We start from the raw sequence: 19,959 nt of genomic DNA, 5'->3' as shown, positions 1-19,959 counted from the left end.
CCATCTCGGGGGATTCAGGAGATCGCCTCCGGCACCCTGCCGGAGAGGGGAATCATCTCCCGGAGGACTCTTCATCGCCATGATCGCCTCCGGAGTGATGTGTGAGTAGTTCACCCCTGGACTATGGGTCCATAGCAGTAGCTAGATGGTTGTCTTCTCCTCATTGTGCTATCATTGTCAGATCTTGTGAGCTGCCTAACATGATCAAGATCATCTATTTGTAATGCTACATGTTGCGTTTGTTGGGATCCGATGAATATGGAATACTATGTTATGTTGATTATCAATCTATCATCTATGTGTTGTTTATGATCTTGCATTCTCTCCGTTACTAGTAGAGGCTCTGGCCAAGTCGTTACTTGTAACTCCAAGAGGGAGTATTTATGCTCGATAGTGGGTTCATGCCTCCATTTAATGCAGGACGATGTGAGAAAGTTCTAAGGTTGTGGATGTGCTGTTGCCACTAGGGATAAAACATCAATGCTTTGTCTAAGGATATTTTTGTTGATTACATTACGCACCATACTTAATGCAATTGTCTGTTGTTTGCAACTTAATACTGGAAGGGGCGCCGGAATCCCTGGTGTTGCGCCGCACTACACTCTGCCGCCATCAACCTTCAACGTGCTTCTTGGCTCCTACTGGTTCGATAAACCTTGGTTTCTTACTGAGGGAAACTTGCCGCTGTACGCATCACACCTTCCTCTTGGGGTTCCCAACGGACGCGTGCTGTACGCGTATCAGGCCCTCTCGGTGGAATGTCGTCTAAATAGCTTGCAAGCATATGAATGGTTCATAAGAGACCACATACCACAGTACGAGTAAAGAGTACTTGTCAGGAGACGAGGTTTAACGAGGTATAGAGAGATACCGATGATCAAACCTCGGACAAGTAAAATATCGCGTGACAAAGGGAATTGGTATCGTATGTGAATGGTTCATTCGATCACTAAGTCATCGTTGAATATGTGGGAGCCATTATGGATCTCCAGATCCCGCTATTGGTTATTGGTCGGAGAGAAGTCTCAACCATGTCCACATAGTTCGCGAACTATAGGGTGACACACTTAAGGTTTGATGTCGTAATAGTAGAACTTGAATATGGAATGGAGTTCGAAGTTTTGTTCGGAGTCTCGGATGGGATCCCGGACATCACGAGGAGTTCCGAAATGGTCCGGAGAATAAGATTCATATATAGGAAGTCATTTTATAAGTTTGAAAATGATCCGGTGAATTTATGGAAGGTTCTAGAAGGTTCTAGAAAAGTCCGGAAGAAATCACTTTGTAAGGCGGAGTCCCGAAGGGACTCCACCACCCATGGCCGTCCAACCCTAGAGGGGTGGAGTCCCAAGTGGACTCCACCAAGGGGGCCGGCCACCCCCCCCCCCCCCCCATGGAAGGGTGGGAGTCCCACTTGAGGTGGGAATCCCACCTTGGGTAGGTTTCCCTACACATGGAAGGTTTTGGGTTGGGGTCTTATTCGAGGACTTGTAGTCCAACACTTGGGGGTTCCACCTATATAATGAGGGGCAAAGGGGAGGAGGCCGGCCACCACAAGACCACCACCTTGACCGCACCCCTTGGAGGCCGACCACCCCCTCTCCCCAAACCCTAGCCGCCCCACTCCTCCACCTCTCCCGCAACGCTTAGCGAAGCTCCGCCAGAGATCTCCATCGCCACCGCCACCACGCCGTCGTGCTGCCAGATTCAAGGAGGAGCTACTACTTCCGCTGCCCGCTGGAACGGGGAGAAGGACGTCGTCTTCATCAACACCGAACGTGTGATAGAGTACGGAGGTGCTGCCCGATTGTGGCACCGTCAAGATCTTCTACGCGCTTTTGAAAGCGGCAAGTGATCGTCTACCGCAGCAACAAGAGCCTCATCTTGTAGGCTTTGGAAATCTTCAAGGGTGAGTCTCGTTCATCCCCTCGTTGCTCCCGTCTTCTAGATTGCATCTTGGCTTGGATTGCGTTCTCGCGGTAGGAAATTTTTTGTTTTCTATGCAACGAATCCCTACAGTGGTATCAGAGCCGTGTCTATGCATAGATGGTTGCACGAGTAGAACACAATGGTTTTGTGGGCGTTGATGCTTATGTTGTCTTTAGTTTGAGTACTTTGCATCTTTGTGGCATAGTGGGATGAAGCGGCTCAGGCTAACTTTACATGACCGCGTTCATGAGATTTGCTCCACGCTCGACATGCAACTTGTATTGCATAAGTGGCTTTGCGGGTGTCTATCTCTCCTACTATAGTGAAGATTCAATTTACTCTTCTATTGACAACACTAGTATCACCGTTGTGGTTCATGTTCGTAGGTAGATTAGATCTCACTCGAAAACCCTAAACCACGTAAAATATGCAAACCAAATTAGAGACGTCTAACTTGTTTTTGCAGGGTTTGGTGATGTGATATGGCCATAATGTGATGATGAATATGTATGAGATGATCATTATTGTATTATGGCAACCGGCAGGAGCCTTATGGTTGTCTTTAAATTTCATGTTGAGTAGTATTTCAAAGTAGTTGTAATAGTTGCTACATGGGAGAACAATCATGAAGACGGCGCCATTGACCTTGACGCTACGCCGACGATGATGGAGATCATGCCCGTTGATGATGGAGATCATGTCCGTGCTTTGGAGATGAAGATCAAAGGCGCAAAGACAAAAGGGCCATATCATATCACATATGAACTGCATGTGATATTAATCCTTTTTATGCATCTTATTTTGCTTAGATCACGACGGTAGCATTATAAGATGATCCCTCTCACTAAAATATCAAGATAATAAAGTGTTGATCCTTAGTAGCACCGTTGTCAAGACTTGTCGTTTCGAAGCATCTCGTGATGATCGGGTGTGATAGACTCAACAAGTGCATACAACGGGTGCAAGCCAGTTTTGCACATGCGGATACTAAGGTGGCCTTGATGAGCCTAGCATGTACAGACATGGTCTCGGAACACGTGATACCAAAAGGTAGAGCATGAATCATATGATTGATATGATGAACACTTTGAATGTTTGCCATTGAAGTTACATCTTGTCTCGTGATGATCGGACTTTGTGTGGTGGATTTGGTTCGTGTGATCACTAAAACAATTCGAGGGATATTGTTTTGAGTGGGAGTTCACCTAGATTTTAAATTTTGTTGAATTAAAATTTGAACTCAATTTTTCATAAACTTAGTCTAAACTATTGCAAATATATGTTGTAGATATAGCGTCCCCAATCAATTTTAAACAGTTCCTAGAGAAAGAAAAGCTTAAGAGCAACGGTAGCAACTTCACCGACTGGTTCCGTCATGTGAGGATTTTCCTCGCTGGTGGAAACCTGCAATATGTGCTTGATGCACCGCTAGGTGACCCTCCTGCAGAAACTGAAACCGATGAAGTAAATAATGTTTACGAGACTCGGAAAACTCGGTACTCTCAAGTTCAATGTGCCATCCTATGCAGTCTGGAAGCCGATCTTCAAAAACGTTTTGAGCACCACGATCCTCATGAGTTGGTCAATGAGCTGAAAGCTATCTTTGAAACTCATGCGGCTGTGGAATGCTATGAAGCATCGAAACACTTCTTCAGCTGCATGATGGAAGAAGGCAGCTCCGTTAGTGAGCACATGCTCATCATGACTGGGCATGCGAAGAAACTCAGTGACTTGGGAGTAGTGATTCCTAATAGACTGGGGATTAATCGTGTCCTTCAATCACTGTCACCTAGTTATAAGAACTTTGTGATGAACTACAATATGCAGAACATGAACAAAGAGTTACCAGAACTCTTCGCCATGCTGAAATCTGCTGAGATTGAGATCAAGAAAGAGCACCAAGTGTTGATGGTCAAGAAGACCACCAGTTTCAAGAAACAGGGCAAGTCTAAGGGAAAATTCAAGAAGGGTGGCAAGAAAGCTGCCACGCCTCCTGTGAAACCTAAGAATGGCCCTAAGCCTGATGTTGAGTGCTATTACTGCAAGGAGAAGGGACACTGGAAGCGTAATTGCTCCAAGTATTTGGCTGATCTGAAGAGCGGCCTTGTCAAGAAGAAGAAAGAAGGTATATCTGATATACATGTTATAGATGTTTATCTTATTGGTTCTCGTACTAGTACACAGGTATTTGATCTTTGGTTCGGTTGCTCATATTTGTAACTCGAAACAGGAACTAAAGAATAAACGAATACTATTGAAGGATGAAGTGACGATGCGCGTTGGAAATGGATCCAAAGTCGATGTGATCGATGTCGGCACACTTCCTATACATCTACCTTCGGGATTAGTTTTAAACCTCTATAATTGTTATTTTGTACCCGCGTTGAGCATGAACATTATATCTGGATCTTGTTTAATGCAAGACGGTTATTCATTTAAGTCTGAGAATAATGGTTGTTCTATTTTTATGAATAATATCTTTTATGGTCGAGCACCTGAAAAGAATGGTTTATTTCTATTAGATCTCGATAGTAGTGATACACATATTCATAACATTGATGCTAAGCGAATTAAATTGAATGATAATTCTACTTATATGTGGCACTGTCGTCTTGGTCATATTGGAGTGAAATGCATGAAGAAACTCCAAACCGATGGATTACTTGAATCACTTGACTTTGAGTCACTTGATAAATGCGAAGCATGTCTAATGGGAAAAATGACTAAGACTCCATTCTCTGGTATTATGGAGTGAGCTACAGACTTATTGGAAATCATACATACCGATGTGTGTGGACCAATGAGTGTAGCCTCGCGCGGTGGTTATCGTTATGTTCTAACCTTCACAGATGATCTGAGTAGATATGGGTATATCTATTTCATGAAACATAAATCCGAAACTTTCGAGAAGTTTAAGGAATTCCAAAGTGAAGTAGAAAATAAACATAACAAGAAGATTAAATTTCTACGATCTGATCGCGGAGGTGAATATCTGAGTTATGAGTTTAGCATGCATTTAAAGAAATGCGGAATACTTTCACAATTGACACCGTCGGGAACACCACAACGAAACGGTGTGTCCGAACGTCATAATCGAACTCTCTTAGATATGGTTCGTTCTATGATGTCTCTTAGTGATTTGCCATTATCATTTTGGAGTTATGCATTAGAGACAGCTGCATTCACTTTAAATAGGGCACCATCTAAATCCGTTGAAACGACACCGTATGAATTATGGTTTAATAAGAAACCTAAGCTGTCGTTCCATAAAGTTTTGGGTTGCGAAGCCTATGTAAAAAAGTTACAACCGGACAAGCTAGAACCCAAAGCGGAGAAATGCGTCTTCATAGGATACCCTAAGGAAACTATAGGGTACACTTTCTATCACAGATCCGAAGGCAAAATCTTTGTTGCTAAGAACGGAACCTTTCTTGAGAAAGAATTTCTCACTAAAGAAGTGACTGGAAGAAAAGTAGAACTCAACGAGATTACTGAATCTTCACTCGTTGATCAGAGTAGCATAGTACCGGAAGTTGTTCCTGTGCCACCTACGCCGACAACAGAGGAAGCTAATGATAATGATTATGAAACTTCGAACGAGATAGCTACTGAACCTCGCAGATCGACAAAGGAACGTGCCACTCCCGATTGGTATGATCCTTGTCTAAATGTCATGATTATGGACAACAATGATGAAGACCCTGCGACGTATGAAGAAGCGATGATGAGCCCAGATTCCAACAAATGGCAAGAAGCCATGAAATCCGAAATGGGATCCATGTATGATAACAAAGTATGGACTTTGGTAGACTTACCTGATAGCCGCAAGGCTGTCGAGAATAAATGGATCTTCAAAAGAAAAACAGATGCTGATGGTAATATTACTGTCTATAAAGCTCGACTTGTCGCAAAGGGTTTCCGACAAATTCAAGGTGTTGACTACGATGAGACTTTCTCACCTATAGAGAAGCTAAAATCTGTGAGGATTTTTTTAGCAATAGCTGCATTTTTCGATTATGAGATTTGGCAGATGGATATCAAAACGGCGTTCCTTAATGGAGACATTGAGGAAGAGTTGTATATGGTACAACCCAAAGGTTTTGTCGATCCTAAAAATGCTGACAAGGTGTGCAAACTTCAGCGTTCAATTTATGGACTGAAGCAAGCATCTACATCTAGAAGTTGGAACCGACGCTTTGATAAGGTGATCAAAGACTTCGGGTTTATACAGTGTCATGGAGAGGCCTGTATTTATAAGAAAGTGAGTGGGAGCTCTGTAGCGTTCCTGATATTATATGTAGATGACATATTATTGATTGTGAATGACATAGAACTATTAAGCAGTGTAAAAGGTTATTTGAATAATAGTTTTTCAATGAAAGACCTTGGTGAAGCATCGTATATATTAGGCATCAAGATTTATAGAGATAGATCAAGACGTCTAATAGGGCTATCACAGAGTACATACCTGGACAAGATTCTAAAGAATTTTAGAATGGACGAAAGTAAGAAAGGGTTCTTACCTATGTTACCAGGCAAGGTTTTGAGTAAGACTCAAGGACCGGCTATGGCAGAAGAAAGAGAAAGGATGAGTAAGATCCCCTATGCCTCGGCAGTAGGCTCTATCATGTATGCCATGCTATGTACTAGACCGGATATAGCACATGCTGTTAGTTTGACTAGCAGATATCAAAGTGATCCAGGAATGGAACACTGGACAGCGGTCAAGAATATCCTGAAGTACTTGAAAAGAACTAAGGATATGTTTCTTTGTTATGGAGGTGACCAAGAGCTCGTTGTAACAGGTTACACCGATGCAAGTTGGAACACTGATCCTGATGACTCTAAGTCACAATCTGGGTACGTGTTTGATGTCTACGGGTGCTTCTATTCTTGTAGACAGTGTTGGGCCTCCAAGAGCAGAGGTTTGTAGAACAGCAGCAAGTTTCCCTTAAGTGGATCACCCAAGGTTTATCGAACTCAGGGAGGAAGAGGTCAAAGATATCCCTCTCATGCAACCCTGCAACCACAAAGCAAGAAGTCTCTTGTGTCCCCAACACACCTAATACACTTGTCAGGTGTATAGGTGCACTAGTTCGGCGAAGAGATAGTGAAATACAGGTGGTATGAATGTATATGAGCAGTAGTAACGGCACCAGAAAATAGCTTGATGCTACGACTGGCGTGTGGTTGATGGTGGTAATATTGCAGGCGATACGGATGCGGTAAAACGATGAAACAAGCGATGATTGCAGTATTTAGGAACAAGGCCTAGGGATTATACTTTCACTAGTGGACACTCTCAACATTGATCACATAACAGAATAAATAAATGCTATACTCTACACTCTCTTGTTGGATGATGAACACCACTAATTGTGTAGGATTACACGAACCCTCAATGCCGGAGTTAACAAGCTCCACAATATTCGATATTCATGTTTAAATAACCTTAGAGTGCACGATAGATCAACACAACTAAACCAAGTACTAACATAGCATGCACACTGTCACCATCACACTATGAAGGAGGCATAGATCACATCAATACTATCATAGCAATAATTAACTTCATAATCTACAAGAGATTACAATCATAACCTACGCCAAGTACTACACGATGCACACACTGTCACCATTACACCGTGCAGGAGGAATAGAGTACTTTAATAACATCACTAGAGTAGCACATAGATGAATTGTGATACAAAACTCATATGAATCTCAATCATGTAAGGCAGCTCATGAGATCATTGTATTGAAGTACATAGGAGAGAGATTAACCACATAGCTACCGGTACAGCCCTTAGCCTCGATGGAGAACTACTCCCTCCTCATGGGAGACAGCAGCGGTGATGAAGATGGCGGTGGAGATGGCAGCGGTGTCGATGGAGAAGCCTTCCGGGGGCACTTCCCCATCCCGGCGGCGTGCCGGAACAGAGACTTCTGTCCCCCAGATCTTGGCTTCGCGATGGCGGCGGCTCTGGAAGGTTTCTCGTACCGTGGCTTTTCCGTATCAAAGATTTAGGTCAGGGACCTTTATATAGGCGAAGAGGCGGAGTCGGAAGGTCGACGAGGCGGTGACACACTAGGGGGGCGCGGCCCACCCCCTGGCCACGCCGGCCTGTCATCTGGGGCCCACAGGGCCCTCCTCTGGTGGCTCTCGGGTGTTCTGGAAGCTTCGTGGGATTCTAAGATGCTGGGCGTTGATTTCGTCCAATTCCGAGAATATTTCCTTACTAGGATTTCTGAAACCAAAAACAGCAAAAACAGGAACTGGCACTTCGGCATCTCGTCAATAGGTTAGTTCCGGAAAACGCATAATAATGACATAAAGTGTGAACAAAACATGTAGGTATTGTCATAAAACAAGCATGGAACATAAGAAATTATCGATACGTCGGAGACGTATCAGTGGTTTTATTGAATGGTGCTGCAGTAAGCTGGGCAAGCTCGAAGCAGTGCACGGTGGCGAAGTCTTCAACATAATCGGAGTACATAGCAGCTTCAGAGGCTTCATCAGAAGCGGTGTGGATGAAGAGGTTCATTGTAGAGCTCGGTGTGGTTCCTAGTGCATTGGACCCACTAGTCATCTACTGTGACAACATGGGTGCCATCGCCAATGCTCAAGAACCAAGGTCACACAAGAGGCTGAAGCGTATCAAGCTGCGTTATAATTCGATTCGCGAGTACATCGAAGATGGAGAAGTAAAGATTTGCTAAGTACACACTGGTCTGAATGTAGCAGATCCGTTGACTAAAGCTCTCCCTAGGGCAAAGCATGACCAACACCAGAATGCCATGGGTGTTAGGTACCTTACAATGTAATCTAGATTATTGACTCTAGTGCAAGTGGGAGACTGTTGGAGATATGCCCAAGAGGCAATAATAAAAGTGTTTATTATATATCTTTGTGTTTATGATAAATGTTTATATATCATGCTATAATTGTATTAACCGAAACATTGATACATGTGTGTTATGTAAACAACAATGAGTCCCTAGTAAGCCTCTTAACTAGCTTGTTGATTAATAGATGATCATTGTTTCATGATCATGAACATTGGATGTTATTAATAACAAGGTTATGTCATTATATGAATGATGTAATGGACACACCCAATTAAGCGTAGCATAAGATCACGTCATTAAGTTATTTGCTATACGCTTTCGATACATAGTTACCTAGTCCTTTTGACCATGAGATCATGTAAATCACTTATACCGGAAAGGTACTTTGATTACATCAAACGCCACTGCGTAAATGGGTGGTTATAAAGGTGGGATTAAGTATCCGGAAAGTATGAGTTGAGGCATATGGATCAACAGTGGGATTTGTCCATCCCGATGACGGATAGATATACTCTGGGCCCTCTCGGTGGAATGTCGTCTAAATAGCTTGCAAGCATATGAATGGTTCATAAGAGACCACATACCACAGTACGAGTAAAGAGTACTTGTCAGGAGACGAGGTTGAACGAGGTATAGAGAGATACCGATGATCAAACCTCGGACAAGTAAAATATCGCGTGACAAAGGGAATTGGTATCGTATGTGAATGGTTCATTCAATCACTAAGTCATCGTTGAATATGTGGGAGCCATTATGGATCTCCAGATCCCGCTATTGGTTATTGGTCGGAGAGAAGTCTCAACCATGTCCACATAGTTCGCGAACCGTAGGGTGACACACTTAAGGTTTGATGTCGTAATAGTAGAACATGAATATGGAATGGAGTTCGATGTTTTGTTCGGAGTCTCGGATGGGGTCCCGGACATCACGAGGAGTTCCGGAATGGTCCGGAGAATAAGATTCATATATAGGAAGTCATTTTATAAGTTTGAAAATGATCCGGTGAATTTATGGAAGGTTCTAGAAAAGTCCGGAAGAAATCACTTTGGAAGGCGGAGTCCCGGAGGGACTCCACCACCCATGGCCGGCCAACCCTAGAGGGGTGGAGTCCCAAGTGGACTCCACCAAGGGGGCCGGCCACCCCCACTCATGGAAGGGTGGGAGTCCCACTTGAGGTGGGAATCCCACCTTGGGTAGGTTTCCCTACACATGGAAGGTTTTGGGTTGGGGTCTTATTCGAGGACTTGTAGTCCAACACTTGGGGGTTCCACCTATATAATGAGGGGCAAAGGGGAGGGGGCCGGCCACCACAAGACCACCACCTTGGCCGCACCCCTTGAAGGCTGGCCACCCCCTCTCCCCAAACCCTAGCCGCCCCACTCCTCCACCTCTCCCGCAACGCTTAGCGAAGCTCCGCCGGAGATCTCCATCGCCACCGCCACCACGCCGTCGTGCTGCCAGATTCAAGGAGGAGCTACTACTTCCGCTGCCCGCTGGAATGGGGAGAAGAACGTCGTCTTCATCAACACCGAACGTGTGATCGAGTACGGAGGTGCTGCCCGATTGTGGCACCGTCAAGATCTTCTACGCACTTTTGAAAGCGGCAAGTGATCGTCTACCGCAGCAACAAGAGCCTCATCTTGTAGGCTTTGGAAATCTTCAAGGGTGAGTCTCGTTCATCCCCTCGTTGCTCCCGTCTTCTAGATTGCATCTTGGCTTAGATTGCGTTCTCGCGGTAGGAACATTTTTGTTTTCTATGCAACGAATCCCTACAGGAGGAACCAACAGAACAGGAAGAAATGGCACATTAGTATTTTAATACCATGTATACAAAAGAAAATCTGGTGTTTCCTGAACTCATTGAATAAATCATGGACCAATAGATGAATGACAATCTGATCAGAGAATTCTCGGATAAAGATATAGGAGATGCTACTTTCCAAATAGGTCCTTCAAAATCTCCAGGTATTGATGGCTTCCCGGCTAGATTTTTTCAGAAAACTTGGGGATTCTCAAAGAAGAAGTCATCAATGTTGTCAAAAAATTCTTCAAAGAAGGAAACATGGCACCTGAAGTCAATGAAACAATCATTGTGCTCATACCAAAAATAAATGATCCAGTTTCTCTAAAATACTTTAGATCGATCTCATTATGCAATGTGACATACAAGATAATGACGAAGTGCATTGCTAATAGACTACTACCACTACTTGATGGTCTAATTAGAGAATGCGAGAGTGCTTTTATACCTGGGAGACTGGTAGCTTTTGAATACTTTCACAACATACAGAGAAACAAGAAAAAGGGTAGCACCTTCTATGCCTATATATTGTATCTCACTAAGGCTTATGAACGAGTTGATTGGAACTACCTAAAGTAATTCTAACAAAGTTGGTTTTCACCCAAATTTTGTTGGATAGATTATGTGGTGTATCTCTTTTTTCCAGTATAAGTTTAAGATAAATGGGGGCGCTAAGCCGCTAACCACAAGATGCACACCATCGAGATGTATCCGACAAGGAGACCCATTGTATCCTTACCTATTCATTTTTTATTGGTGAGGGCCTTTCAAAAATATTGCAATGAGCAGTCTATCTTGAGGAGTTAAGGGATCTAAACATATGTAGACGTGCTCCAGCCCTCTCACACCTGTTATTTGCCGACGATAGCCTAATCACCTTCGAAGAAAACATTGCTCAAGCTGGAATTATCAAGGATGCAATTGGTATTTTTGAGATTGGCCTCGGACGGGTCAATTTATTAACCCCAATAAGTGTTCTATAATGTTCAATAACAATTTTCTAGAGGATACAGATCCTACTAATTCATCTAGCTTCTCCAGATTCAATGGTTCTGGCTGGTTTTAGTCAACATGAGAACAAGAATGGATGTAAGATGAGCAGGATTCACCTTGCACCTCAGGTGGTCATGGTTCCGCCGTAACCTTAGATATCCATGGATCCGCCTTAACCTTAGACGTAATTGATCTGCCTTGGCTAAGGTATTAATGCAGCCATCAATTTGACTTGAAAATCAGATGTGCCATCTGGCTTCTTGGTCTTCGATAGATCCGGCTTGCCTAGCCGACAGGTGTCCCAAAATGGATGCTAACAGTAGACTTTAACCAAATATTTCGAGAAAATATAAAAAATTACAATATAGAATCTATTATACTAAAATCGTGATTAACTAAATTTTCGGATTACATATATTTGGTATTACGGATACTTGTATTTTTTTCTCTACAATCATGGTCAAAAATTTGAAAAAATTAACTTTAACTAAACCCATACGAATTAAATAAAATCGACCGACGTGGATACCAAAATCTAGGACTACAAATTTGTCCTGGTTAACCCTCCTCGGTTTCTCTGCAAGCAGGCATGGTAAGGAACTACTAGCAAAAGCTTGAGATTTCCACTCTGGCGTGCCGATCTGACGATCCTCCGATCGTCTTGCCCGGCGCCGCACGCCGGCTGTGGAACGCGTCACGGCGCTTCCTGACGAGGATCTCGATCTCCCGCCTCTCCTCCCTCGCCATATGCTGGGAACGGCACTCGGCGCTGCAGAACGCTTGCTCTCCCCTGCAAAAAAGAAATCCCAAGAACCGTAAGAACCTTAGCTCAAGCCCAAGTAACAGCAAGTAGATCGAACGAGGAAGGAGATTAATCTTACTTGTACACGAACACGTCCATGTCGCCGTCGATCTTCCTGCAGCAGCAGAGGCAGAGCTTCAGGAACTCCAGCCCCATGAACCTCGGGCCGCCCAAACTCTCCTGGCATTTGGACGCGCTCGACGCCGGCGATGACCTCAGAGACGACCTCCTGAGGACGGCCAGCGGCGGCCGGTGTTGGCATTGCCTCGGCGACGCCTGTATGATCAGCCGGAGCCCCACGAGATCGCCGGACGCCTGCATTCTTGGCTTCATCCCCTGATCCGCCGCCGCGGCCTCGATTTGGAAGAGACTGGGAGATCTCGAAATCATGCCAGCGACAGTGAGATAACAATTTTTAGACAGTGATGCCAGCGAGACGGTCGCAGTTTTTATACGTGCTCGATCCTTGAAACCGTAAGCGGTTGCGGAGAGAGGAACGTGAATGGCAGTACAAAGGAAGCTGTTGAGATGAGAGCTAAGCGATGTGGCTGACGATTATATAGATGGCGATGCCACAGCTTGCAACCACGCGTGCTCCCCTTTAGTTTAAATTATTAATCAGTCTCCGTCAGTGCTAAAAAAGAAAGGTTTGTCTGGAGGTACAATATTCGCCCGCATGCTACACATGGCGCACGAGGTTGAGTGTGTATTCCTTTCAAAAAAAAAAAAAAGGATGAGTGTGTATATGTGTGCACACTGACGCATTGCACAGCTGGGGGATTGCACTGTTGAGCATTTGGGAGTCACACTGCCACATAGTGCAGATAACACTAGTGACTCACGCCTTACATGTGGACGCTGTCTTTATCGCTGCACTGGGAACAAAGACGTGTCCGGCCGCATCAGAATTATTTAACCTGCATGCTTCAGTGACTGATCACAGAGCAGATAAGAAACCAACGGTCATATTTTGCTCTGCTTAGTCAAGGTACTAGATGGACCTGGCGCGTCTTGCCGCGCCGTTTGTGCTACTGTCGTTTATATTGTCAAATTTCAAGACCTTCTATGTTTTATACCATCGCTTAAATACTGTCAAATTTCAAGACCTGTGGATTTGGCTGATACAATAACCTCTATTATTCAGCTATCATGCCACAAAAGATACCTAACATTTCATGACTTACGCTGAACTTATATAGATAAGAAATTGTGACTTATTAGTATATAGATTCCGTTGAGAAAAATTACTCAAGGAATAGTAGAAAGAAGAATCTTGAGACAACTTGGTTCACAGAACGGCCATGACACAAAGCTCCACTTACTCTTAAGTTCTTTGTAACTTCAAATAGTTCAACCCAAAATATAATCTGGTCGTTTCTTCTATTAATTACTTGCGGAACATACGTGAAATAAACTACCCGTTGTTATTTGAAAACAGTCTAAATGCAGAACCTCACTATTCAACTATATTACAGTCACACATAAATAGGTGGATATAATTATATACCAGAAAATCACATGGCATAACAGTGAAATCGAAAGGCTTACCTGGTTGGCAGCAATGAGAAGTCTGATAAAAAAAACTTGTAATTGCAGCTAGTGATTCGTAGTATATTTTGCAATAGTCAGTAAGGAATAACTTGATGATGGAATCAGTAGGGAGGTTTCCATCCCACTACATTTCAAGTTCTGTTAACTAAGAGCATGGATTTATTTTTAGTGGTAGTAAGTGGATTTCAATGAAACTGTTAAGTTTTAAAGATTTTGATTAGAACAGTCGGCAATGGTAATAAGGTTTTTGTGAGGACATTCTTCATATTTAATGAGTACACGAGATCATCAAGAAGCATTACAGCCAAATTAATCCTAGGTTATAAGTGGAACACTATAAACTCCTTGATATGTGCAATTCACCAAATTAATCTGCAATACTTCGGTACATTTTCGTCTCAGGTAGTAAATGTGAGATTTTTCTCCTAGTTTACTCAATTTATCTCAACCGAAACCATATCCTTTGGGAAATTGCGTGAAGTAGGTCCGATGGAAGTCTCAACAAATGTGGTACAATAGACTTAGCCAAATAAAGGATTTTTTACACTATAAACTCCTTTCATACGTGCAATTCTCCAAATTAATCTGCAATACTTCAGTACATTTTCGTCTCGGGTAGTAAATGTGAGATTTTTATCTAGTTTACTCAATTTATCTCAAGCGAAACCAGATCCTTTGGGAAATTGCGTGAAGTAGGTTCGATGGAAGTCTCAACAAATGCGGTATAGTGGACTTAGCCAAATAAATTTTTTTTTGCTCGTATAGGCCAAACAATGCAAGTGTATATAAGTCGAACTGTTTAGCCTGTGTAAAGAAACATCTCATACAATTTGATAACTCTATAATGTAACGTCTAAAATTCAAGTATGATGAATATCCATACAGCTCTACTATTTCACATCTACCTATTTTTTCGTACTCTAACAATGCAATAAGAATGAATGTCGAAAAGTCGTATCCAAGATAACAACTTGAAGAGATGAAAGGATCCATCTTGTTGTGCATCTGGTTCTATGATTAATCGTTGAATACCATTTAGGGTAGGCTCATGTACTGGACTACACAAAATATCTACGTAATTAAGCTACTGATCTACCTACTTTTTACCTTTAGATACCTTGATCAGTCTAAGCTCTCTATCCACCGTTGCTTATTGCTCCTACTGCAACAGAAGTGCACTAGATGTACTTTGCGCACCTTGCCGCGGCGTTTAGTTTTTCAATCATCTATTTATCCTTTATCTTTTGCTGCGACAATTTTTTTGATGGGCTGCAATGGTACGACCCAACGACCACTAAATCCACCCGCGGCAGTCTATTCCTTACTCACTAACAGCCATGGACACCCACCACAAAGCAAAGGAGCAACAGCAGTGATCCATCCCTAGAAACATGTCACTTTATAATGCCATTAGATAACATTACATTTCAGCAATTATTAAATTTTATTCTAGCCGGATACAACTCTACATACTATACCCAGGGTAACATCTGATCATTTTCCTTTGAAGATTCAAACATCTACTACTATTCCAAAGTCCAAGATTTTTCGTTATGAAAATAATTGGAAGTTCAGAACTGGCTTCACCGGGTTGGTCACCGAAGCTTGGAGTCACTTCCCCTCCTACAGGGACACTGCAAAATGTTTTTGCCGTAACCTGAAACTGTTGAGGAAAAATATTGGGATGTGGAGAAAAACCCTGCAAGCTGATAGGGTAGTGTTGGAGGCAAATAAATTTACCCTGGCCTTTTTAGATTGGCTTGAGGAAGGACGCCCATTGACAAAGCTTGAGTGTTTCTTCAAAGAAATGGTCAAACAGAAAATAGAAACCTTGATTCACTCCATTGCAGTGGCAGCCAGGCAACGAGGAAAAGTAAACTGGTGTGTCCTTGGGGATGAAGATTCTAGATTTTTCCATGCCAAAGCGTCGGCAAGGCTGAGAACTAATCAGATCAAAGTGATTCAGCTTGATGGACATCCGCAGTACACCCAGGAGGCGAAACAAAAAATCATGACTGATTATTTCAGAAACATCATGGGAACGGAAGTGAGGACTACTCCGCAAATTGATATTCAGGGGTTGTACCCCCACGTTATTAACTTAGCACAGCTGACATTACCTTTCAGTGAACAAGAAATCTTGAATGCTATTAGAGATATTCCTAGGGACAAAAGCCCTGGACCGGATGGTTTTGGGTCGGGATTCTATCAAGATTTCTGGCCTCTTATCAAAGAAGATATTCTGAAGTTCTTTGATCAATTCTTCTGTGGCAATACTAAACTGGAAGGAATTAACAGATCATATATGATTCTACTTCGCAAAAAGGAAAATGATAGCTCTCCGAGCAATTACAGGCCTATTTCTCTCCTTAATTGCACGGTTAAATGGATCACCAAAGTCTTAGCGGCACGGCTGCAATCTTTGATCAAACTACTTGTGGATGAGGACCAGACGGGTTTTGTCAAGACAAGATGCATTGCAGACAATTTTATGTATGCAATGGATTTAGTTCAGACCTGTAAAAAAAGGAAGAAGAAAGCTATGATTCTCAAACTAGATTTCAGTAAAGCTTTCGACACGGTTTCTTGGGATGCTCTTTTTACAATCATGCAGATTAGAGGTTTTGATAGCAAATGGATCTTATGGATGAAGGAGCTTCTTACATCGGCTAAAACAGCAATTTTACTTAATGGAATTCCAGGGAACTGGATCAATATCAAAAGGGGGCTGCGGCAAGGGGATCCTTTATCGCCTCTTCTCTTCATTGTGGTGGTTGATGTTCTCCAACAAGCTATAAAGAAATCTGCAGCTAGTGGATCTCTTCGACACCCAGTTTTAGAAGACCAGCCCTGCCCAGTTTTACAATATGCAGACGATACTTTGATCGTCATACAAGGGGACGTGGAACAGGCAAAAATCCTGAAGCAAATCTTAGATGACTTTGCAAGCACTACTGGACTAAAAATAAATTTCAGTAAATCAACCTTTGTTCCAATTAATCTTACAATGCGGGAAAGTGAGGAGATTGCTAATGCTCTAAACTGTGATGTGGCCTCTTTCCCACAGGTATACCTGGGCCTTCCACTCTCTGACTCTAAGCTCCCAAAAGAGGTTTTTCTACCATATATCTTGGCTGTTGAAAGCAGAATTGGCTTTTCACTTCATTTCATTACACGTGGTGGGAGGCTCACTCTGACAAAATCTGTTCTGTCAGCCCTGCCAGCCTACCTCATGTCTTGTTTCAAATTACCGCAGTGGGTAATTGATGAGCTCGAAAGATTGTTGAGAGCTTTCTTCTGGAAAGGGAAAAATTCTGTAAATGGTAGCGACTGTCTTGTTGCCTGGGACTATGTTTGCAGAAGCTATGAAGAAGGTGGGCTTGGTATCAAGAATTTGCGAATTCAAAATGATTGTTTGCTGACAAAATTTGTCCACCGTTTTTTAACTCAGCCCAACTCGCCTTGGGCCAGATGGGTGGTGGCTACACACTTGCAAGGTAAAGATTTTGGAGACAGGCCAACCACCCAAACCAGAGTGTGGAAACAGATGTGGGGGTTGATTGACACCTACAGAAATGCTACATGTGTTCAGCTGGGTGATGGGATTACTACCTCTTTATGGAAAGATAAATGGACGTCTGATGGTCCTCTTTGCTTCCAATTTCCAGCTCTGTTTTCACACACCTCTAGGCCAAATATTTCAGTTGCGGATTGCTGGAGGGACGGAGTTTGGACTATCCCTTTTAACCACATCACCTCAGACCGGGCCGATCAAGAAAAGGAAGCGCTGTTTCGGTTCTTGGGCACATGTAATTTGCAAAACCTACAAGGTGATAAGAGGGGATGGCGTTTAGACAAGACAGATTGTTTTTCGGTTAGCAACCTCTACAACATCATGAACTGGGGCGGTATCAAGCAGGAAAGTGCTGAATCTATTTGGAGATGTGCAGCACCTAAAAAAGGTAAAATTTTTGCCTGGCTTCTGATCAAAGGAAGGATCAAAGTGAGAGCTGTTTTACTCCGTCAGAATATTGTGGATGACGAGAGATGTCCCTTTGGCTGCAAGGAAAGGGAGACTACTGAACATTTTGCTCTGAATTGTGGTAGAACAATTCAAATCCTTGCGCTCTTAGGGATTAATTTAACCAGCTGCGAGAAGCTTACAAATATCTTCGACACCGCAAGAGAGAGGTGCCCGCCTCAGAAAAAGAAAGCCTGGACTTTAGTCATTACAGCTGCTTTGTGGAGTACTTGGTTGGCAAGAAACAGGAAAGTTTTTGATGATGTTGATATTCCAGTTCACATAGTGGCCAAGCAATGCATAGACACCTGCAAGCTTTGGACTCTTAGAGCCAAACATGAGGAGAAGGCTTCTATCCAACATTGGCTAGCAGATTGGACTGTTTAATTTCCCTACTCTGTGTGTTTTTGCTTTCCCTCTAGATGTTCTCTCTCCCTGTAATCTCTTGCATGTATAACTTTGAGCTGCCTTAGCTCCCCCTTTTTTTTAATAAAAGTTTTTAAGGTAGGGGGGTACCCCTTCCGAAGTTCTCAAAAAAAAAAAAAATTTATTCTAGCTATGTCAAATATTCATTTTTCTGTTGAATATGAAAAATTCACAAGATTTACTTTATATTGTTATCTGTAATAATTCTGGTTACACTTGTAAGTAGGATACATGAACAATAAGAATCATATTGCTTTAACCTGAATGAGTTTTTCTACAATTTGGATAGAGGTCATTCTGTACACCAGCAGTGTACTGAATTAAATGTTAGAGACATGCATGGTCTAGTTCAAAAAGGATCAAAAAACACAACCCAAGTACCTCATGTGCAAGAAGAAGCTATAGTTTATAAGAGCCACCCATACTTATAGAAGAAAATGAATAAAAACACTCGAGCACCTCACATGAGTCATATTCAAATTTATCTTATCTGCATATAGCAGTTCTGAGAAACTGAACACATTCTAATTAACTCACAGAAAATATGGGTGCACAAAGTAATATTAATCGCACAACACACTTGGGCCGTGGAATAGCAAAAGCAACTAAAAAATTCAAAAGATAAACTAACCTGCGTTTATTTTTCCTTATGGCTCACAAGATTCTAAAGCAAACAAAATGAATCTTACTCCGTACATTGATTTGTTAAGCACACAAGAACCAATATTATTAGGAAGTGATAGTAATTATCTATATGCGATGTTCAAAATAAGTTCCTAGGCCAATAATACGTTTAGCTGCCGCCTAGAAAGATACTACTATGAGCCCTTTTTCAACATGATTTAGCTAATCTACGTCATGATTAATAAGTTCAGGGTCACGCCTGCCCAGCTGCTTTATGCCAAGTTCCTATACCAATATTACGTTTAGCTGCTGCTCAGCTGCTTTGTGCCAAGTTCCTATACCAATATTACATTTAGCTGCTTCCCAGCTGTTTGTTTTTCCAGGCATACATAGAGATTACTCTAAACCGAAATATATTTGTACTGGTACTTAATTCTCTTTCTTTTGTCAGATTGGATGAATATTATTGATCAGACTATCAAAGTGAAAAACAGTTAATATAGGATTTGTGAAGTTTAAAATGGCCAGTTAGTATTGGAAATTCAGAAACAAAAATCAAAATTTGGGCTTCATTGGCATCAAATGCCAGAAATGTTGCAACTCCCCAGACTTTCACCTGAAAAAACATCATCGATCAGATAGAAGCAGCAGTGGACAGCATGTATATATAGAATAAGGAAATTTCCATACAATTAGAGCATCAAGAGGTGGACAGCATGCAAACTAAAAATGCACCAGAATCTGGATCAACTTTTCACAAAACATGAACAAAGTGACCATCTTCGACATTTGTAGAATCTATTACCTGATGACCTAAACAAACTTAAATCTCAGTAGATGGATGTCATATCACTCAACTTTCTGGCCTCAATGTTAGACATATTGCATATGAGCTTAGTAGACAAATTGAAAGAAATAATAAACTTACAACGAAGTATCTAAATTCCATAGTGAGACGCT

General features: G+C 42.3%; 1 protein-coding gene across 1 annotated transcript; it reads right to left on the bottom strand.

Annotated features, from left to right (window-relative positions):
• Nucleotides 1-11,947: 11,947 nt before the first annotated feature.
• On the bottom strand, nt 11,948-12,919 carry LOC127296991 (uncharacterized). The gene is made up of 2 exons (XM_051327237.2): nt 12,457-12,919; nt 11,948-12,365 (listed from the first exon to the last, which is right to left on the bottom strand). Exons 1-2 carry the CDS (start codon nt 12,765-12,767, stop codon nt 12,179-12,181), a joined length of 498 nt encoding a protein of 165 aa, XP_051183197.1. The 5' UTR covers nt 12,768-12,919; the 3' UTR covers nt 11,948-12,178.
• Between the last annotated feature and the right edge of the window lie 7,040 nt (nt 12,920-19,959).

Source organism: Lolium perenne, chromosome 4 (assembly GCF_019359855.2).
Source record: "Lolium perenne isolate Kyuss_39 chromosome 4, Kyuss_2.0, whole genome shotgun sequence".
Classification (NCBI taxonomy): Eukaryota; Viridiplantae; Streptophyta; class Magnoliopsida; order Poales; family Poaceae; genus Lolium; species Lolium perenne.
This window is presented reverse-complemented; position numbering and strand designations above follow the sequence as displayed.

Coding starts and splice junctions, on each gene's coding strand:
- LOC127296991 (XM_051327237.2), bottom strand. CDS start 12,767: ATGATTTCGAGATCTCCCAGTCTCTTCCAAATCGAGGCCGCGGCGGCG. Junction 12,366..12,456: donor ATGGACGTGTTCGTGTACAA/GTAAGATTAATC, acceptor TCTTTTTTGCAG/GGGAGAGCAAGCGTTCTGCA.